General features: G+C 38.3%; 1 protein-coding gene across 7 annotated transcripts in view; it reads left to right on the top strand.

The window, feature by feature from the left end:
- Positions 1 to 2,787: 2,787 nt before the first annotated feature.
- The window catches only part of CAMK2D (calcium/calmodulin dependent protein kinase II delta), a 292,607-nt gene continuing 272,305 nt past the window's right edge, over positions 2,788 to 23,089 (top strand). For all 7 annotated transcript variants that reach the window (XM_060105286.1, XM_060105268.1, XM_060105279.1 and 4 more), the window contains exons 1-2: positions 2,788 to 3,060; positions 4,672 to 4,766. In XM_060105286.1, coding sequence (XP_059961269.1) covers positions 2,996 to 3,060; positions 4,672 to 4,766 — 160 coding nt within the window. In that variant the 5' untranslated portion in view covers positions 2,788 to 2,995. The remainder of the gene's footprint in view (positions 3,061 to 4,671; positions 4,767 to 23,089) is intronic.

The following is a 23,089-nucleotide window of genomic DNA, read 5'->3' as shown; positions in this document are numbered from 1 at the left end:
CATTTATTGTCTAACACATTTATTGTCTAATAATAGATCAGTATTAAAACAGTTGTTTCCTTTATTGTATCACACAATCATCATAACCATTTACAATTACGGGTAGTTTAAATAACAGATAAATACAGTAATTATGTAGGCCTCATTACTTGAATATTCAAAAAACAATTTTCTTCCCCAGAGTTGTAAAATTCTATATTATCTTTGTTTTAATTTTACTTCTGTTTCATTTTTAGATTCACATAAGAATATTAAATTATTACATTATAACTTGGAACCATGTTGCTAAATATTTAAGATATATATTAAAAATCTTTAGCCGAGACTATTTTTTTTTCAACTTTCTAGCCCAATTATTAATATTTAGACACCTTGTTTCTTTTCTTCATATAGTTTTTGGTATCTTTTCTTGTACACTACATTTTACACAATATTTGCTTTTTATGGTTAGGAATCAAAATATGTACGAAGTCCAATTTTGTTATAAGCGTTAAAAATTGTGATCACATAGGGCCTCCCTGCTGGCGCAGTGGTTGAGAGTCCGCCTGCCGATGCAGGGGATACGGGTTCGTGCCCCGGTCTGGGAGGATCCCATATGCCGCGGAGCGGCTGGGCCCGTGAGCCATGGCCGCTGGGCCTGCGCATCCGGAGGCTGTGCTCCGCAACGGGAGAGGCCACAACAGTGAGAGGCCCGCATACCGCAAAAAGAAAAAAAAAAAAATAATAATAATAATAATTGTGATCACTTTGAGAACTTTGGTAAAAACCTCAGTTATTGGCAGAATAGCATTCCCCAGATAAGGGAATTAGGATTATGTGTGACGGTGGACAAATTCACTAATTAACAGCAGCCTTTGAGAGCAAGAAATAACTCCTTTCAATCTTAGATTCTCTGGACCTCCTATTTACCTTTCATCTTCCAGCTGTGAAATTTTGAATCCCTGATGTCATGCTAACAATGCAAATTAGCAATAGAATTGCAGGTTTTTAAAGTCCCCATGCTGTAAAACAAAAGACAATAATTTGGAAAAGGCCATTCACAACTCTTTCGGTTTTGGTCTGCTTCTAAGTTTGCAACTGCATAGTTTATTAAAGACAGAGGACTGGAAGGAAGGCCCACGGGTTGTTTTAGCACTCAGCAATTCTCCTATTTTAAATGAAATGGATAGTTTTTTTCCTCGTATTTACTGTAAACAATGACAGATATGCTAATGAATAGCACGTGTTCTTGAACTATAAAGTGATTTTTCAGATAGCCATTTACGGAGTATACTCAGGTGCCACAATCCCACCAGATCTTTGAGCATACAAGCAAAGCACACACTACCTCGCCTTTTCCTTTTCCCTTTTGCAAAGCGAAAGGCACTAGACCTGTTCACGTGATGCGAGTGACGTCAGACCCTACCAGGTCGCGTGACCGACACCCAACCTTCCCACTACCCCGCCCCCGCCGCCAGAGCAGGAAATCTCGCGAGAAACCGCCTTACTATCAGAACCCACTGAGGTTACAGGGGAGTTTACTCTGTAGGGAAGGTGTGGCCCCGTGGCGGAGTTTTTGCTTTCATTTTGTTAACATTCATGGCCGAAGCAAAGGCCTTTGGGGATTGCCGGAGTCTGAGCAACCCAACCTAGAAAACGGCGGGGGGACGTGGAGAGTGAGGTGGCAGTCATATCAGAAGTGAAACGTGGCACGGCGGGCGTCGCCCCTCGCCGAAGAGGCTGCGGGGGAGGGAGGAACCCCGCGCCGGGCTCCTAGGAGCAGGCGGCGTGGCTTCTGCTGGGTGGGCCCGAGAATCACCGGGAGGTGTGGGAGGCTGGGACCCTTCTCTGGAAACCGTCGACTACCCACATCCGGCCCCCGCTGTGTCAACACCGAGCCGCGCCCAGATGAAGCGCCTGCACCCCTCGCCCCTCCACCTAGGGCACCGCGGCTCGCGCGCCGGCGGGGGTCGGTCCCTAGAGGCCGGCGCCCGCAACCGGGCTGGGGGCCTCTGCGACCCCCGGCAGCAGCCCTCAGCAGTCCACGAGTTACCCCACATATTCCCGCTAACTCAGCCCCACATTTAGGCAGGAGCCTAATTGCGGGTTTAACTGTAATTTTGACGTCTCGCCTCATTCACCTAAAGCCTCTCCCGGCTTCTCCCCCGCACATCCTCCACCCACCTGGTATCTCCCTAGACAGCTCTGCGCGTGTGTGAGGCTCGAGGAGGGAGGAAAGGAGGAATCCACGAAGGGACAGAGTTAGAGTCGCTAGCAGGAGGTGTGGGACCAGCAAGAGGAGGCTTCGCGAGGGAGGGGGTGCTGCCAGGCGCCGGGGGGGAGGCGGAGGCCTGGGGACAGCAGAAGAGGCTTCGCCCGAGACCAGCCCCTTTTCTTTCGCCGCGCAGTCTCGGAGCGGCGTGGGCTCGTGGGGAGCGCGAGGCAGCGAGGTGCCGGCGGTTGGGAGGCCGGCCCTGGTGCACCGCGCGCCCGCGCCTGCTGACAGCTGCAGCTGGGCTCGATCTGTCCGCTCCCGGCTCCGCGGCCTCCGCCCCCTCGGGCTCCCTCCCCTCCGCCTCTACCCCTCCTGCTCCGGTGAGGATCATTTCGCAACTGCTCGCCTCTCGCCCCGTGCCCGGCTGTTTTTCCATTTCCCGGTCCCTCTTCTTGAGTACTTTACCCCTGCATTTGAGGAGAGGGGCAGGAAAGGGGGCGGGTGGAACGACCGGAGGAGAAGAAGGAAGCGAGGCCCGGAGGAGGAGGAGGAGGAGGAGGAGGAGGAGGTGGAGGAGGTGGATCGGCGGACCGTAGGGAAGAGACCCCACGCCACCCTTTCTGGTCATCTCCCCTCCCGCCCCGCCCCTGCGCATACTCCCTCGCTGGCGAGCTACTTTCGGACGAGGAAAGTGAGGGCGGCCCTGGGTGACAGCGCCGCGGGACTAGTCCTGGGGAAGCCTCGCGTCTGCTCGCGTCTTGTCCGCCGCGCTCCCAGCCAGGGGTACAGCCCGGACCCAGGATGGCTTCGACTACAACCTGTACCAGGTTCACGGACGAGTATCAGCTTTTCGAGGAGCTCGGAAAGTAAGCGCCTTTGCCGGGCACCCTCACGTCCCCTTTCCAGCAGAGGGCGGGTCGCGTTACCCCCGACCCACCGGCCTCCCGCGTGGGGCGAGGGAATTTGGGAGACGGGAGGAGAGGGAGGAGGGCCCCTGGTGTGTCAGCTCGGAGGAAGGTGCTGTGTTAGTAAGAGGAGGGGACAAAGAAGGGGCAAGACCTTCCACCCCGGCTGTGGCCCATTCCGATAATCCTCAGCCCACCTTCTCCCGCTCCCCCCACCTTTCTGCACCAGAGACTTGGTGGATTTACGATCCCTGCAGTTGTAGCTGTCATCCTGAGAAGTGTGCGAGCGTGTGTGTGTGTGTATGGAGAGGAAACAAGAACCCATGTAAAATGCAACATAGATCATGTTTTCTGTAAATAGAGATGCCGCTTGCTTCGCAGGCGTGTCGGCCGTACGACCCACGTACGGATGAGAACTCGCTGCCACAGACGGTGCCATATTTATTGATGCCGAAAGTTCAACTTGGCGTAGAGTCTATTTCGCGTCCAGTAGTTGTTCTGTCCAGGAAAAGGGCCACACCAAGGAACTCGAGCCCCTGTCCCATATCCACGATTATTCTTTGCACTAGATTACTCGCTCATCATCATCCTTCCTAGGATTTACGTGTACATCTTCGCATTCTCTGGGAGGATTTATTTATACAGGCAGCGGAAAAGCCCTTTGGTGACCGGGAGAGAGCTTCCCAAGGGTAGCCCAGCGTTGTGTAAAACGACCTCCTACACCTGACTGGCAGAACTATTGTACTTGGTGATGTTAAGGAAGGAGACAGGAGACCTACTGAGAACCTGTGCAAAAAACCTAGAGGCCGAGCCGTGAACCTTAATTTATGTAGCATCAAACCCAAACCCAAATCCTCTGCCGCTAGTTTCAAACATTGATTAAGGAAGGGGCGCGTTTATGTGTGTGTTGTTGTTTTATACAGTTGAATTAAAGGACATGTAAATATCTTTTAAATGTAATGAAAATCATCTCCTTATATATTTATGTTGTCTGCTGTTAAAACATGGAGAATATGTCGGAAGAGCAGCTTAATTCAAATCTCTCCCCTCCCCCAGCCCAAAACAGGGCACAGAGAAATCACCATAGCAGGATTTGTTAAACCCCGCACAAGTGTTCCTAAGACTTACTTTAATGAAAACAATCACCATATTTACTTACTTGGAGCCACATTACTTTTATTTTTTCCTACTAAAATAAATAGGCAGCAGATTTTTTGCTGCTCCGCCTCAGCTCTGCTCTTTGCAGGGTTTCTTCTCAGAGCATTTGGTGCTGTGTTAGAGTGAAGTGTAAAATGTTTTCAAATTTCATGTGCAAACAAGAGCCGTCGTAATTGGCAGTTCTTTTCATTTTGTTGATTAATAATGTGTGCTCCCAGTTAATGAAATCTAATTTATTCTTCACCATTAAAGAGGGTCTCAGTTTCCAGGAAGAACGGTTCATTTTCTGGATATTACTATATGGTATACTGATATTTGACAGTTCACTAAATTCAACAAAAATGCTCAGATGTACGTTTTTAATAGAATATCAGAACTGATTATATTGATGACCTGCTAATTATTGGTTTTCAGGGGGGCATTCTCAGTGGTGAGAAGATGTATGAAAATCCCTACTGGACAAGAATATGCTGCCAAAATTATCAACACCAAAAAGCTTTCTGCTAGGGGTGGGTATTTTCAATCACATATATATGTTACTTGTGTATTTGTCATGTTGGTTGTTTGTTCTGTTGTATGTTGGTTCTCTTGTATGTAAGTATGTCATTTAGTTATAATTGTAGCCTTAGGTATCATATGACATTTTGCGATTATTTCCTTCCTGAATGCCTCTTGGTCTGTACGGTTTAAAAATAAATGACCAAATACAATTGTTATTTGATAAATTGTTATTAAAGTGCTATCTGTCCTGTGAGTAGTAGCATAAATAACTATTTTAAAGCAAATAAATGTCACTAAGTGCATTTTGCCTTTAGCTCCCCTGTGAAATAACTTTCAGAAAAACCCTGGAATGGAAAAATGTAAGTCTCACAACTGTCATTATTCCCTTTTGCTTTTGAGAGGAAAAATGGGTCATAACTCAGTTGAATCATATATTTCAATTGTAGTTACACTTGAACTTAATTCATCAAGGTATATTTAACAGTAATGGCATTGGTAGGAAAATTTTATGGTTGCTATATTCTAGGAAATTCAGCTTGATTTTGATGTTTCTGTGTGCAGTTCAGACCTTTACTGGATCATCTGCAGTAAGGCTTCTCACTCATGTAATGTATTTTACACATGCTTTATAAACGCAAAGGTAATTCATACTCATAAAATAGCTGTTGACATAAGCAAAAAACTTGGAGGGGCCTCATTGCATTCTTTTTATTTTGTTGAACTCATGCAAAAGTACTTATACTGAAAGGGTAAGCATTCCAATTATTGTGAGCACGTGTCTAAGGTGTTTCCATGGGAATTTATGGCTTGATGAAATAAAAATGAAATTAAAATGAACAAAATGCCATAGTGTAGGTCCATTACAGTGACCTGGTTTATTTTAAGTAATGAGAGAAAAAATTCCATTAGGGTTACTTTTCCTTTAATTTGTCTTCTAAAAAGTGTTGCTTTCTAGTATCCTGATATCATTTTGTCTGTCTCTGCCATGATTTTTTTTTTATCTTTATCGCAGATTCTACTTTTAACGTGTACTTTAGATTTAGGTTGACATTTCAGTTTATTCATTTAAATGGGGTTTTGTTGTGATTTCCTTCACCTGATTTTAATGAGTCTGAGGACGGTCTACCTGTTAAAGTAACCTGCACCATAGATTCAGGACATGAGAACTAATGAGAAGCACGTTATGCTCAATTATGTTCCCTTTCCCCACTTCTCTCTCCTCCACAGAACATCTTTAACGGCAAAGGAGTTGCTAGACTGTAAATGACATTTTAGCGTTAAAAAGAAAAAAGAAAAAGAAAAGTGAAAAAGTGTAGTCAAATTTTTTTCAGTGCTTATATAATTTCTTCCTGTGTGCTAGGTACTTTTGGCAGGAGTGGGGTATCAGTTCTTTTGGAGGCGTTACAACACCTATCCCATATCTTTCAGTGGCTTTAAATTTTCTCTCAACATAAATCAGTCTTGTGCTTCATTTTTACTAATTTCTTAGTTAGAATCATCCCTTTTCATCTACCGCAGTTCATACTACCTACACCAGGGTGGCAAATACGCCTGTCTCTGCTCACATACATTTTATTTTACTTTCTTTTGCCTCGAATGGATGGAAGATAAGTCTTCTCTAGCCTGATGGAACTCCTTCTCCCTGCCACTCTGCTGATGTTCCTCACCTGCTCATACTCTGCCTTAGAGAACAATCTACTCCAAAGCCACCTTGCCCCTTCTGGATTTAATGATCCTTATGGTTCAAATTACATTTAGGGAAAGTAGGGTGAAGGGCTAACATGTATGCTTCTTGTTCTTCCTTTGCAATTTTCTTTTCTTGTGACTTTGAGCAAGTTTCTTAACCTACTGAAGAATGAGGTGAAGAAGAAGGTGTGGGAACTAGATGCCCTGGATTTAAATTAGGATGCCCCTACCTATTATTTTTGTGATCTTGGGCAGTTTACATATTTTCTATGAGCCTCAGTTTTCTCATCTGTAAAATCAAATAATAATTTAACCCTTTTATAGGGTTTTTTTGTGACAAGTAAGTGAATTAATGCAGTATAGAACAATGCCTGCTATGTAATATGCATTAGGTGAATATTAGCTGCTGTTACCTCATTGGGTTGTTTTAAGGATCAAAGGAAATTATTTGTATGACAGAACTTGAAAATCATAAATCCAGTGGCAGCCTTGATTTAGCTCTGAGGACCCGGTTTGAATCTTGGTTCTATTATTTAGTGTACTTAGTATTGTAGATTTGGTTCGGTCACTTAACTTTTCATGGTCTCAGGTGATTCTTCAGTAAAATGGGGGAAAAAGGGCTTCCCTGATGGCGCAGTGGTTGGGAGTCCGCCTGCCGATGCAGGGGACTCAGGTTCGTGCCCCGGTCCGGGAAGATCCCACATGGCCGCTGAGCCTGCGCGTCTGGAGCCTGTGCTCCGCGGGGGGGCGCGGGGGGGGGCGCGGGGGGGGCACAGCAGTGAGAGGCCCACGTACCGCAAAAAAAAAAAAGGGGGGGGGGATAATCCCTATATGGTATAATGGGTTGTTTTGAGGATTCAGTGAATTTTATGAGAAATACTTCTTAAAAAGCGCAAAGTGCTGTGTCAATTTTACTTATTACTGCTCACCTATAAAATACTATTGTACTTTTCCTTCAAAATGTTCAATTTATTTTATATTGTCACACCAATTAGAGTTGTTTATAGGATATTTATACCTTTGAATGTATACATTTGTTAAACCTATGCTGATAGTAAGCTATAAACTCTTAATGGGAGAATACCATGCTTTCATTTTTTAGTATTACATTCTACAACATTGAGAACATAGTAGGAGGGGCACAGTGCAGAGTGACTCGTATCAAATGTGGCTATTAAATGGTGTGTAAAGGAGTTAAGATACCTAGTTCATTCCTAAGAACAAGCAAATACTGGATGTAAAGAAGTCTGTAAGGTAGTATACTAAGAGCAAGTGCTTAAAAATATGAATTCTCCTTTCAAAGCACTCCCTTCTCAGAAGATAATGATCCTAAAAATCTTCTTCTGCAGAAAAAAAATTTAAAGTAATTTCCTTAAAGGGAAATGTAGAATGAAATGCAAAACAGCATTTTTTCACCTCAAGGTAATGACTTTTTTTTTTTTTGATTGCATATGGCAGTTTTTGTGGATCATGTAACTTTTTGTGCAAATTTTTGTTTGTATTATTAGAAATGCCATACCTCTGTAAATCCAAGTTTTAAGCCTATTTGTTTTAAAGACCAAGCAGGTCCTTCAACTCCATTAAATAATGTTCTTTAAGTGTAACATTACAACTGAAAAAGAAAGGCCATTGTCAGTACATCTAAGACCATGAGGGAATTGCCAAAACTTTGGCTACATTCCTGCACAAATTTGCACCTCCAACTATACTGTCACCCATGTATTTTTCTGTGCCTAGATTTTAATGGATTTCCAGCAGACAGTTTCAGTTGCATTTCCTCTCAGCTGTTAGTCACACACAGCATATTTGGGAGACTCAGAGTCTGTTGAAGAATTTCTTTCCTTTTACGTTAACACATGCATGCAAAGAGCATTCATACTCTTTGCATGCACTCTATTCATACATTCATACAGTACTGATCAGATAGATGACTACATTCATATATAATTTGGCTTATTTTTAAAATAAAAAATAGTGTAGAAATGTTTCAGTCATCTGAAATTTTATATGTAATTTCTGTCCTCTAAAAATTTTTTTGTTAGCTAGGAATAGAAGGCGTGCTTAGTAAATGGTGGATAGTGATAATAGCATTTTCTTATATTATTACCATGAGAAGTAGAAATTATATCATTTTGATAATTTAGGTTAGTACTTAACAAATGCTAATTTGCCCTTCTCTTTTGATATTTTGTCTATTTTGACATTTTTATAACTAAGGTACTGTCAGATTATGTAAAGTCCATGAAGGACTGTGATTGCAGTTCAGAATCCAGTGGACTGATGGTTCTGGTGGCAGATGTCTTTGGAAACAGTACATGTGACTTATTTCACATTTTAAAGCCTCCTTGTGGTAAAGATTTTTGTATTTTTTTGATCATTAGAAACCACTTCTTATTACATAGAGTCTGTGATATACCACAAGTCATTGTTTTGTAAAATATTATAAATTACAATAGAAACTTGAAATAGTATATGCTATTACAAGTATATTTTACCTCTATTGCTAAAGTTAAAATGGGGTTTCATTTTATATTTCTGTAAAACTTCAGATATAATGCAAGTAAACTTTGATTTTTGCTAGTTCTGTTAATACCTAGATTGGTATTACTAGAACATGAATCAGGACTTTATAAACTGTTTTGACCATGTACAGAAAATTAGGTCTCCGCTGTGAAATCTGAATATTGCATGTATGTCCCTAAGTAGTCTTATTTATGTTATAACAGGGATGTCAATAACTAACTCTTGATACACTATTTTCTTTTTTTGGCATCCAGGCAGTCAAGAAATTACCGTAATTTCTCAACCTCGTGGTTACTTGTCTTGAATTGGAAGTAGAACTGAGACGATATAGGTGAATCAAGTTGTTCTGATTATACATTATTGATTTGGCAATTTGGAACTAATTGTGCAAATGATACTAACTTTTGAAAAGTTTCTTGGCTCAAGCAATATTTTCAGAAAAAATTAGTAAATCATTTGATTTTTGTACATGGAATCTCTACAACTCTTCAATTATTGAGACCCAAAGTGGCATGTATCATCCTTATCATTTTAGTGTCCTTTGGTTATGTTTAGTTGTATTTACATTTACATAGGCTTTAATATTAAATATTTATTTTTCTATTTTGGTGAATAAAAATATTATTGATATTCAAAAGTAGGAGATAGAAAATAAACATGTATATCTATATTTCCAGGAAATAATGAAAATACTTTAAGTATTCCAGCATCATTAAATAAGGCAAACTTAGGGAATGTGGTTGTCAAGTACTTCACTGTGATGGTTAATAACTTGTATAACCTCTACCTGACTGATCATTCAGTAGGAATTGAACACCCTGAGAACCTTGATTGTTTATACATTTAGATTAATACTTTTCATTTCCATTGAAATATTGAATCAATTCAATATAAAAACTAAAATTTAGTAATTACTTTTTTTTTTTTTTTTTGCTGTAAGTAATTACTTTTTATGAGTTTTTTCAATGTTAACAATCATGAATTACTATAAAGCACATAGTAGGATTTTCTTGGACATTTAACTTCTTTTGTTAACTCAAAGTTTAATTTTTAAGTCTTTTCCTTGGGCTCATACTGAGGTAGGCCAGCTCCTAGTGTCTCTAGGGCTGGTCAGTATTTTTTTTTTTTAAAGTAAATACTCATTTATTGGGGTATAGTGTGTACAGTTTTTTTTTTAAATAAATTATTGGCAATTGCTTAATGATTGTTTACATGGAAGGCTATTTTAAAGCTTTTAAATTATAGTAGTATCATTTAGTAAATTGTACTGCGATATATTAAATGGAGCCTTAGCAAAATATTTTTACTGTAAAATATAATACCTTTATCATTTATATTTTATACTGCTTTATAGATTACTAAGCACATTCACAAAGATGACTTCATTTTATGTTTTTATTTGATAAATATTTAATGATTAAAATTATTAAATTTTACACATCTACACAAATAGAGAGCACAGAAGACATAAATGATGGTATAATTCTAGCATGAATAAAGTGCTGTGGATTTTCAAAGGAGGGAAAGATTATTTCTGCCTAGGGAAATGAAGGAAGGCTTTTATATAATACGGATTTGAATAAAATTTTAAAACCATAATGCAGATGGGGCTCAAGTACCAAAGTCTAAATAAACAATTTGGAGAGAGTGTTCAAAATAGTTTAGATATCTGATTATAATGAAAATGTTATTGTATTCTTATGGTATGTTTATTGTGACTATTAGTAAGAAGTTATTTTTGTAGTAGGAAATTTTTTAGGTGACAAAATTCTTATGATTCCAGTTAAAGTAGATATCACAATACTTAAGGTGAATTCATAGACCTTTCATCTGCCATAACCTGTCTCTTATTCTAGGATGGGGAAACTGGTAGGTTTGGAGGGGAGAGAGCACAGCTCTGTTTGTTGTTAGGTTTTGATTTTAAATATCAACTATTATAATTATACACAGTCACAGAACAACATCATCACTGACTTTTTTTTAGTTAGGTGAACCCTTTTCTAATACTACAATCTCCTTTTAAGACACTTTATTTAATCCACACTGCAACATTCAGATAGACAATGTTATCTCCATTTTTAAATAGAGTTAATAAGAGTTACTCTGAGTTACTAAGAGCTTCATTGTTAGTAAATGGTAGAATCAAGAATTTCAACCCGGTTTTCTCTGGCTCTAAAGCCTGGATCTTTCTATCATCACATCCCATTGATTGATGTTACAGAGAACTTATCTTAATCTTTCTGTACTGATCTGTATGTGCTTGACTCATCTCCCCACTAAACTTCAGGTTCCTTTATAAAAAGAACTATGCCTTATATACATCTTTATATTCCCAATGCAGTGTATGGAACTGAGTATTTATTGGGGTAAAATATATTTGGGGTTCCAACTTGTGAGAGAAGACAGTGTTTTAATTGCTGCAGCAACATAAGATCAAAATGAAGTTTCAGAAGGCCTCGCCATGCTGTTTTGTGAAAGGAAAACAATGTAGTGAAAAATCTTTTTAAAATGGTAGGAAAGGGGACTTCCCTGGTGGCGCAGTGGTTGAGAATCTGCCTGCCAATGCAGGGGACATGGGTTCGAGCCCTGGTCTGGGAAGATCCTACATACAGCAGAGTAACTTAGGCCCGTGAGCCACAACTACTGAGCTTGCGCGTCTGGAGCCAGTGCTCTGCAACAAGAGAGGCCGCGATAGTGAGAGGCCTGCACACCGCGATGAAGAGTGGCCCCCGCTCGTCGCAACTGGAGAAAGCCCTCACACGGAAACGAAGACCCAACACAGCCCCCCCAAAAAAAAAAAAAAAAAAAGATAGGAAAATAATTACAGAAGAATGAAATATTTTGGTGAACTTAATTTATTAACTGATTAACATAAAGTTCCTAGGATTACTTCTTCTAAATGATTTACTTAAAACTCAGCCCTTAGCCAAAGCTCAGAGAAACCTGCTCAGAAAGACATTCTCCTCTGCCTCATCTTGTTAGACCAGTGAAGAATGGAAGACAAATGTGTGTTTCGTTGTTTCTTCTTGGACAGCACTGTTGTATGTGTCAGATTCATACAGAAGTATGGCAACTGAAAGAAAAATACAAACTTAAGTTTTTTAATTGTTGGAAAAATAACTCGTGGGTATAGCAAGTAGTATAAAGATATATGTATAATATTGTTATGTAGTATTTATATACAGTTAATTGTTCTACCTAAGGTTCTCTACTTTTTGTTAGATTGCACAGGGATTAAAAAAAATGTTACATAAAATTTGATATATGCAATTATGCATATTTAATTATAAAACAGTAATCAAGCACTTAGTAAACCTCCACCCAACTTAATAATTAGAACATTGGGCCTCCCTGGTGGCGCAGTGGTTGAGAGTCTGCCTGCCGATGCAGGGGATACGGGTTCGTGCCCCGGTCTGGGAGGATCCCATGTGCCGCGGAGCGGCTGGGCCCGTGGGCCATGGCCGCTGGGCCTGCGCGTCCGGAGCCTGTGCTCCGCAACGGGAGGGGCCACAACAGTGAGAGGCCCGCATACCGCAAAAAGAAAAAAAAATAATAATTAGAACATTCCCTTTATTATTTTTTTATTATTACTTTTATTTTGTGGTACGCGGGCCTCACTGTTGTGGCCTCTCCCGTTGCGGAGCAGAGGCTCCAGATGCGCAGGCTCAGTGGCCATGGCTCACGGGCCCAGCCACTCTGCAGCATGTGGGGTCTCCCCGGACCGGGGCACGAACCCGTGTTCCCTGCATCGGCAGGCGGACTCCCAACCACTGCACCACCAGGGAAGCCCCATTTCCTTTACTTTTGAAGCTGCTTGTGTGTTCTTGCTGATTCCCATCCCTTGCCTCATTCTAAGAGTTAATCACTATCCCTAACTTTTTTGGGAGAGCCACCTCTTTTATTTCCCTATACTCTGGGACTTTTTAATTAACTGGTTGATCTTAGTCGATGAATCAGGTGCCAATGGAAAAACTGTGCACTTATTATCTAGGTAAATTGTATTTTATTTTGAGTTGTATGTGTATAAATCATGGAATAAACTGCATTAATTCTCATATATTAGTATATAATCTTACCCTCTCCCTTAAGGCTAGAGAAGGCTTAAATTATTTGGAATTTTTTTAGTAACAAGAAATTCCTTTTGAAGAAATTTCATTTATAATGATGGGTACACGTTGAAATCAGTAAGAGTAAGTTGTATAAAACTAACTTATTAAAGGTAAATGTAGTAAGTGAAAATTAATCAGATTTTTATTCTATCTTATAGGGAAGTTATAGAGAGTTGAGATATGCCACATTATGACATTAGTATTTAAATTAAAATTTGATGTTTTGGTAAAGAAATACTTTTGCAATTTTTGGAGGCTATGTTATAGATAACTTAAATTTCTGCTGATGTGTATTGACTAGTAATCCAGGCCCAAACTCTCCACATCCCCAGTGGACTCACCATTTTCCCCTTCTGTGAATGACAACATAATTTCCCCAGGCTTTCAAGAAGGCTTAATTCCTTTCTTTTCCTTAACCAGTCTTTCCCTTAACCTATCTCAACTCCTTTTCCTTCTCTTCTTTCTCACCATTCTAATTTGAGCTTTCTTTTCCTCTTAATTCAACTCTTTTAAATAGCTTCTTACACGGGTTTTCCAGCTGATAGTTGCAACATTTTTTATCCATTTAATCACCTCATCACTAGACCTCTAAGTACCCACTGTGCTGAGCATTTGATCAGATCTAGAGATGGACATGAAAGGTAGAGATTCTGCCCTCAGGTATTTCATGATCTATTAATGTGGATGCTAGCCTGGTAAATACAGTATACGGAGCTTTTAAGGGCTGTAATAGGGGTATTCACAGGGCCTTCAATGGAGATACGGTTGGATGTGGTTGGTATCACAGATTTCATGAAGAGATTTATGTGTGAGATTGTGTTTAGAATGATAAGTGAGCCTGTTAGAAAAAAAGGAGAAATGGTTGGCCAGGCAAAGTAAAGCAGCATGTTCAAAGGAAGGGGAAAAGTCCGGCTCCGCCCTGCAGGTAGAATGAGTACACCCAGTACTGTTGAACTCCTCTCTCCTTTAAGACCCAGTTCAGGTGCTGCTTCCTCCAGGAAGCCATCCCTGACTTCCTCTCCACCCCTCCTTCCCTTCTCTAGCCAGATGTGATGATTTTTCTCATCTTTTGAGTACCTTTTTCATGTTTCTTTAGGAGCTTGTCACATGTCTCTCCTTGTATTGCAGTTATTTATGTTGTAGCTTTCAAGCATCTTGTGGACGTTTTTAAACTTATCTTTGAATCTGTGCCTGGCACGGTAATTACAATATTGCATATACTTGTCAAAGTTTGTTGAATGAATGGACAAATGAATGGGTGAGAAAATAAGATTCTGTCTTTTGAAATAGACCTCTGATTAACAGAGTCCTATGACAGATAAAATAAATGAAAATTGAGTTAAGGTTTCATGTCAGGTGGCATTCACTAACTGAATAAATTAATTCTCAATTATTCACAATTCCCTAATTATTCCATTAGCTTTCAGATGACAGATTATTCATTGGAAAGAATTTTGTATAATTCAGTAAAATTTTGAGCAACTACATACAAATTCTCATTGCTTTTTTTTTTAAACCATGTAATGTAAAGTGGCTCAATAATAAGGGGTGACATTTTCATTGTCTGCGTGTCCATCAGTATCACTTAGGTAATGTCAGATTCATGTCATCATTAAATTTTTAAAACATGTTTGGATTTTTAAATTTTTGATCCATTCTCCAGAGGTGGTTACTTTTTCACTTAGCTTTTAACAAAGCTCACTTTAAAAAGCATTTTGGTGATACTTTATAGAGTTTTGTGTACACAAATCATGGATATTATTTGCTTAGAGTAATTATTTGATTTTTTAGTAAAGGCAGTTAGAGGCCAGCTGTTATAATTGCTGTGTCTGTCAATTCTGAAACTTGGTGGAAGGACTGGGAAGTGTACTTGTTTCAATATTGGAAAACAGAACACATATTTTAGAGCACTTATTTGTGTTTCCTCTTCAAGGAACTTTTCTTGTGTGATATGTTACAGGAAATTGGGGATTTCACAATTCTATAACTTTACAGTATATATCATATATATATTTTAGAAAATATGCTCTTTTCATAAAAGCGTTTCAATCATATTTTTAAATGGCAATTTAAAGGCCAGATGTGGCAGAAGTGATTTGTGAAATTAGTTCAGCTGAACATTCTGGCCATTTTGTAGAAACTTTATTTATGATGAATCTTTTATTATTTTAGTAAAGCAAATTGTATATGCTTTTATATTAAAGATTATATATATATTCATATTTGTTACAGAGAGAAATGCACACTTTGGACATACCTCTGAAATACTTTTTAAATTATTTATTACCAATTTGGATAAAAACACTTAAAAATTATATAAAAATATATATTCTAAATACAGAATTGGGGAAGTACAGAAAAATAGAAAGAGGAAGACACATTCAAAGTTGTTACCCCAAACAATCACTGTTACTATTTTGTTTTCTTTCTTTCTTTCTTCTTAATTTGTCAGAATACTAGACTAAAATACACAATTTTGTGTCCTGCTTTTTTGCTTAATATTATAAAATTTCCCTATGTGACTACAAATCCTTTGAATTACACTTCACTAAGTAAAACATCAGTTTTATATTGCTAGCTTTTTAAAAAAATGTTCTTTGCTATGATAAATGACATGATAGTAAACATTGTTTTGTAAAACTTTTTCATATTTCTGATTCTTAGGGGATATTCATAAAGGAGAATTAATGGGTTAGAGGATTGAATTATCAAAATTCTTGATAAATGTTGCCAGATTGCATTATGCAATGTTGTACATTGCCACCAATAACATTTAATTATGCTAGTAAAGCTGAATTTTGGGAAGCATGATTCTAAATTTCAATTTCAATTTAACAAAAGAACAGTTACCTTGTTCCACACCCCCTGCTAAATAAACAAAGTACAAAGATAAGGTCCTTCATTTCAAGGTGAAATAGATGTGGAGTCAAGTATATTACCAGGCAGGTGATAAGTGTCACAATCGAAGTATATTATCAGGCAGGTTGATGAGTGTCACAATGGAAATATTTACTCATTCTCGGGTATAAGAAGGTAACTGGGTTGTTGAACGGTAAGGGAAAACTTACTAGAGGAGCTGATCTTGGAACTGGGTTTTGAAAATGACCACTTTTGAATTTAAAGTTGGATAGAAAAGATATAATAGGATATTATTTAAAAAATTAATGACAAGCAAAGAAATCATTAAGTGCCAATAAAGAGTGAACTGGAAAGTATATAAGTATTTTTTAACCCTGAGTGGTCAACCTACTGTATATAAAGTTTCATGAAAGCGTGCAAAAATTGATGAAAAGAGATGGACATTTTTTCTTTCAGTGAATCATGTAAGTGCAGCAGGATCTGTTGGAAGGTATTAAATATGTTGGGTTTTGGGGATTTTACAGCCCTGAGTCATTAGGGATGAACAGATGATAAGAGAGGAATAATAACTTATCTACCTCATATTTTGTTTTATGTAGCTTTGAGGCAAATACAAAAAAAAAATTTGAGTGAGTGAAAGATAAAAGACAGGAGGATAATTAGAGTTTTTTTTAAAAAAATCAACCAATATTAAAAGTGCCCTAGGGAATCCCATTTGTGTTTATAAACAAGAAAAACTAGATGGTTTCTGCAGTTGTGATATTGGATGAATAACTTGTTAAGAAAATGTAGGTTTTGGTTCAAAGCCAAAGGTAAGTAAGATGTCTAAAAATGGTATTGACATTATTCACTGCCTGAATTCCCAGTGTCTAGAGTAGTGCCTGGGACCCTTCACAGATATTTATTGAATAAATGAATGAATAAATGACTCCCAAACTACATCATATTATGATAAATGAATACATATTTAGGGACCCAGAACTTTTAGCAGTTAGATTTGTATACACTGTACTCTTTTAAGAAAAGCTCAAAATTAACAGATTAATTCTGTGATATGATATATAATTTAGCACAAGTGGATGGTAGAAAATAGTCATTTATTCCCTTCCCTTAAATAGTGGAAAAAATCTCTCATTCACTTAGAAGACAACTTCAATTTAAATATTTAACCTCCCTAGCTAGGCTTAACCATGCAATATTTTCCTCCTAATTTTTTTTAAGGGAACTTAGCATCTATAAAACATTTTAATTTGTAAGATCTCCCCAGTTTTGTTAATATTAAGGACCATGTAACTTGTAGTTTAAAGGGGGACTATATTGTTTTATTCTCTCTATATATATACATATAGATATATGTGTATATATATATATATATATATATATATATATATATATATATATATAATTCAGAGTAGAATTTTTTTGTTTTGGTGTAGGAGCTTTGTGGAGGAGAAAGCCTTCTATTGACTTCAAAAACAGTGACTCAAGGTTGGTATAGTCATTAGAAAGTAGGGTGGGAAAAATCCTAATTCCAGTTTGCAAGCAGTATTTCAGGGTCAAAGTCTACTGTTATCTGAGTGGAGGGCTCCTGATTTCAGGCCACTTTTCATTTAAGCCAGTTTTCATTCTAGTAGAATTGGAGAAGGAAAAAAAAAAGTATCAGAGAACTATTGAGCTCCTATAAATGTAAATAGGATTGAGGCCTACTTTCACTAGTATTTATGTGCTTTGGAAATTATTTTTGGAAATAAATATTCTTTGGATTGACTTTGCCCCCTGCTTCTATGTATTTTATGATCAGGAGAAGGGATAACAAAATTTAATTGTTAACCTTAAGTCTGTTTGAAAGAAGATATCATATCTCATCTTGACAGAGAACCAATTATTGGATTACTTACAGTGCTGTATCCTCTATTTAGTGCTAATAATCATAGTATCTATCATCGGCCAGTGACATAGTATAGAGAAGGCCCTAAGACTTGAACAGGAATGGCTAAAGGATCACTGAGATAGTTAATCTTTTAAACTAATAATGATTTTTTTAATGAAATTAATATCTGTTAACCTTTTGCAAACTTTGAGAAACTATTTTAGGTAGGAGACTGTTTTAGAATAATCTGAACCAACTAAATCCAAATTGAGAGATACCAGTATTAGAAATATACAGTGAACACACACAGAGTCAGTCTTAAAAATAGCACTTAGCTTTGAGAGGATAATTTCTCCTCCATCTAGCATATAAATGTTTCATTCAGACTGTTTATAGCAAGCTTTGGGGAAGAAAGGTGGAGGGAAGTGAGAAATGAGTCTTGAAAAATTCTTGTAGCTCACAGTAATGCTTGGTTAGCGTCTTTCATTCAAGGATCTGAGACGTTCCCTAACTGAGTCCCACAGTACTTCTGGAGTGTGGCTGAGGGACACTTGGGGATTCTTGTGTCCAGTGCTGTGAGGCCTGTCCTCCTGAGTGGCATGTTGCAGCTGTTTCATAGTGCACGTCCCATTCCCTCCTGGGCCATGGAGTGGAGGAGCCAGCATTACCCAGCTGAAATAGCAGAGGGATTTAGAGAGCAAAGAGTGAATTACCTGGACTGGAATTTGGGTAGGTCTCTGGGTCAGTAACCCTATTCCCATAAAAATATTCTATCTTTAAAACATTTTATATCCTGCTTTTTTATCCCTAAGAAAGTAAAGTCTGTCTCTCTTTTCCTCTGTATGATTATGTACCTTTGGGAGCTTAACATTTAATAATGAAGAATACGATAGCCTATATCTACTCTTGATGAGGAAAGAAAGCAAGGTTAGCATTTTCCCTAAAAGTTTTCAGGGCTATTTGCATTATGCCTTGGCAAAAGCAAGCTGTAGGAGGCATGAAAATAATAAAATATGCTCAGTTCCCACAAAGAAACGTGTAGCATGGTTTGGAGAATAGGAGACACACATAAATGATTATAGGAAAGATAAAGATGAGTAATAAAACAATGTAGTATGATCATTCAGTGTACCTAGTAGCGCCATTTAGTTGTGGAAGCAAGAAAAGTAACACTGAGGAAGTAGAAGTTAAGATGGATGGGAGGAAGGAAGGATAAAGGACACAGGGGTGCAGAAATGTTTGGGCAGAAGATAGAGAATCTGGGAAATCAGGAAAAAAAAAAACCAAAATTGTAAACATGTGAAGGTTTTTGATTGCCAAGTTGAGAATATTGTCTTAAATACAGTGGTGACACTTTAAAGAGGTCATCTAAGACATTACTGGGCAGCAGTGAGTAAGAGGGATGGATTGGCTTAGAGTGTAAGATACTGAAATTCTGAAACCTTAAGATAATGAAGGATAAGGCTGACTGGGTTTCAAGTTGAATCATGGGGAAAATTGTAACTTTCATATAACAAACTGAGAAGTCAAAATCAAGAACTGATTTTAATGAAGGAAGATGATGAATTGACGTGTGTTTAAGCTGTATATTCAGGTTGAAATATCTAAAAGACCATTGAAAATTGAGCGTCATCCTTGAGGAAGCAGCACAGTGTACTCTATAGGTTAAGAGCATCTGCTCTGAAATCAGATTGCCAAGGTTCAAGATCTGTCTCTACCAGTTCCCAGTTCTTGTGATCTTGGGTGAACTTAGTAACCTCTCCAAGCCTTGTTTGTTTGTTTGTTCATTTGTTTTTAATCTATAATAAACTGCAGTAATCAGTTTAGCTGCTTTTTGTGACTTGTCTGCACAGAGATGACATGCCAGTGGAAAAGATCACAAAGGACAGAAGATAGAAAGGAAAGAAAAGAGAGCCTAGGACAGTGATGTGGGGGAATACATACCTGCATTTTAATGGATGAAAGGGGAAGTAGGATTAGTTTAAGAGAAGTGATAGGATATGTCAGAAAAGGAAAATGCAGTGCTTTGAACTCAGAGGATTTCTGCAAAGGAGGGGATGTCTAGTGATGTTCGATGTTACAGAGAAATAGAAAGAAATGAGGACCAAGAAAAGGCCTTGGTTTCCCAGATAGCAGAATTTCAGTCATGTGAGTGAAGGAGTCCTGAGGATCAGGCTAGTCTGTTATTCATCTTCACATCCTTGTAACTGAGCATGTTGCCTGAAATATAATTGGTATTTAATAAATATTTGCTGAATGGAGATAGAAAAAAACCTATTTCTTTGGATTAAAGAATAAATGGAGATAACATGCAAAACCTTGCTTGTTTAATAAAATAGGAAAAGAGAGACGGACACACATGCCAAGGGGTAATTTCAGGAATTAATCCAGTCAAGGGCATTAACTTTGGTGATAAGTAAAACTGAAGCTTATTTGAAGGAAGAGGAAAAAGAATCACTAGAGAATAGAAAGACTGATAATGTAAAGGAAGAGGGTAAAATCTGGGAGGTAGAGCCCTGGAGACTTGGGTGTGTGTGGGAAAAAGACATTCTTCTTCTTCAGGGGGCAGCAGGAGAAGACTGCACAGATGCTAAGGCATTTGGAGTGGAGAAGAAGACAGTTACAGTTCAGCTGAGAATAAGAGAAATAGAAGTAGGAATGAGAGCTTAGAGAGAACAGATTTGGGATGGTCTTTGGGGATTGTAGAGAGGGGTCCCCCAAAAGCAGTGTGCAGTGGGTCATTAGCAGGTACAGTGAACATGGCCTTGAATCTAGGCCCAGACTGCCTAGGTCTTCACAAGGTGAGGTGGGATTTTGGCACTTTTTAAACATTTAAGGAGGAAGGTTTCTTTTTCTTTCGCTTTTCTGGTTTTTTTTTTTATATATTTTCTTTAATTTGTACAGCTAGTAAGAATAGAATTTAAATCCAGCCCTAGGTAATAGCAAAAGCCCTTGCTGTTGTCATTCTATTATGTTCTTTATACGGTACATCTGGCAGGACAGAGGAGGTGGGGAGGAAGTTAGAAAGCAGAAAATTGGGAAGAAAGTTTTATTCTACAGGAATGACAGCCACAAAGATACCATTTTGGAATGTTTGGTAGCAGATTTTTCCTTCTACCTGAAAGGGAAGCCTGGGGACTCTTTAGTTCACAATCTATATTAGGTATTTCCCTAATTTCTATCAATTTTTTTTCAATTTCTCTACATAAACAAGACTCTGCAGGCAGCTTTTAATGTTTGAGTTATCCATAATTTCATCAGTAGGAAAGCACTGCTTATGGAGGAAAATTATTACAGATCAGGAATATGAAATAAATATTGTAAAGACATAAGCTAGTTCATCCTGGCTGTATTATTAACAACCTTTAATAAGGTTTATCATTACAAACACTCAATTTTATGTGCCTTTGCTTACTTTCCTATATGTGTATCTGTGGTTCATTGACTATGATGATAAGGACTTTTGGTTTGATAAGTTTTCCCAAAAACATTGGTTTAGTGAATAATTTTCTTTAAAATTTGTGTCATTTTTCTGTTTGTTTTTCTAAGTTCACTACAAAGGCAGTGAACCCAAAGATTGTAAGTGAGGTAGATGTGATCAGAATGTGTTTCATTTTTTTCTTCTTACATCAAATACTTTTCCATTTCCTTATTCATTTCCCAGTTCTTTCTCCCTTTTCATGTTACTATGATGTTTAGTATATAATTACTCCTACTTTTCTCTCCCTCTACCACCTGATTTCCTACAAACGACATTGTGTCTTGAGTTTGGACTTTTAAGTCCTAGAAAAGAAGACATCTTTACACCATTCTGAGTTACTAGCTTTTGTCTAATAAATGGAAATTTGAGGTCTTTTATGCTGAAGTTTTTGTAGCCCTGGACTTTGTTTCTCTAGTTCTCAAGGGATCTCATGTCTTATTTTACCCCCATTACATCAGTCATCATTCATTCACTCATTTACTGAACACACATTTATTGAGCAACTACTATGGGTGGGCAAATTTCTAGATTCTAGAAATACAGCTGTGAGCAAACTTGGTATGGGAGAGGCTGGAGGAGCCATTTAAATAGATAAGTGCCCTACAGTGCTATGAAGTAAATAAAACAGGGCTATAAGTTAGTGACCCCAAGTGGGGTTACTTTGGATAGGCCTCTCTGAGGACATTAGCATTTGAGCTGAGACGTTAATAATAAGAAGCAAATTATGAGAAAATGTGAGAGAACATTCCAGGCCAAAAGACCAAGGTGACAATGAGCTTGCTAAAGAGTAGGAAGAAAGCCATCAAATCTGGAGTGTAATTAGCCAGGAGGAGAGAAGTACACAGCACAGTGATCTTGGGAGATGGGCAGAGGGCAGATTGGATAGAGCCTTTTAGCCAATATTAAGGAGTTTGAATCTTATTTTAAAGCAGTGGTAAGCCATATTGAGGATGTGGATCAGGGAAGTGATATGACCAGATTTTGTCTTAAAAATCTCTCTCTGGCTGCCATGTGGAAAAGAAATTGGAAGGATGTGTGAGTGAAAACAAGACTAGTTAGGAGACTCTTGAAGCCTATGGGAGATGTGAAAGTGGCAGTAGATATGGTGAGAAGGATGTATTTTGGAAGGAGAAGATATAGGACTTGCTGATGGAAAGATTGTGAGGTGTGAAGGAAAGTGAAGAGGCATGACTACTAGATTTGTAGCCAAATCAACTGTCCAAAGGTGGTGCTGTTAACTGAGATGGGGAATAGTGGAGTAGAAGTAGATTGGGGTGGAAAATCAAGAGTTCAGGTTTTGATGTGTTAAATGTGAGATTCCTAATTCCCCAGAGAAACCTCTTACCTATTAGCAGTTATTCCCTGTTCCCACCTTTCCTTCTTTCCCCTGCCAACTCCAGGCAACCACTAGTCTACTTTGTATGTCTATAAATTTGCTTATTCTAGGCATTTTATAGATATATAATTATACATTATGTAGTCTTTTGTGACTGGCCTCTCTCATTTAGCATAATATTTTCAAAGTTCGTCTATGTTGTAACATGTTTTATTGTTGACTAATGTTCCATTGTATGGATATACCACATTGTGTTTATACATTCATCAGTTGATGGGAATTTGGATTGTTTCCACTTTTTGGCTGTTAGTATAAATAATGCTGCTATGAACACTTGTGTCCAAGTTTATTGTGAAAACCTATGTTTTTATTTATCTTGTATATGTTCCTAGGACTGGAGGAAATACTGTACACACACAAACACACATTCAAGAAATACAAAGTAGTTTATGAAAAAGATAGTACCC

This window comes from Mesoplodon densirostris, chromosome 1 (genome assembly GCF_025265405.1).
Source record: "Mesoplodon densirostris isolate mMesDen1 chromosome 1, mMesDen1 primary haplotype, whole genome shotgun sequence".
In the NCBI taxonomy this organism is placed as follows: Eukaryota; Metazoa; Chordata; class Mammalia; order Artiodactyla; family Ziphiidae; genus Mesoplodon; species Mesoplodon densirostris.
Note: the sequence above shows the minus strand (reverse complement) of the source record. Positions and strands in the feature narration are given on the sequence as shown.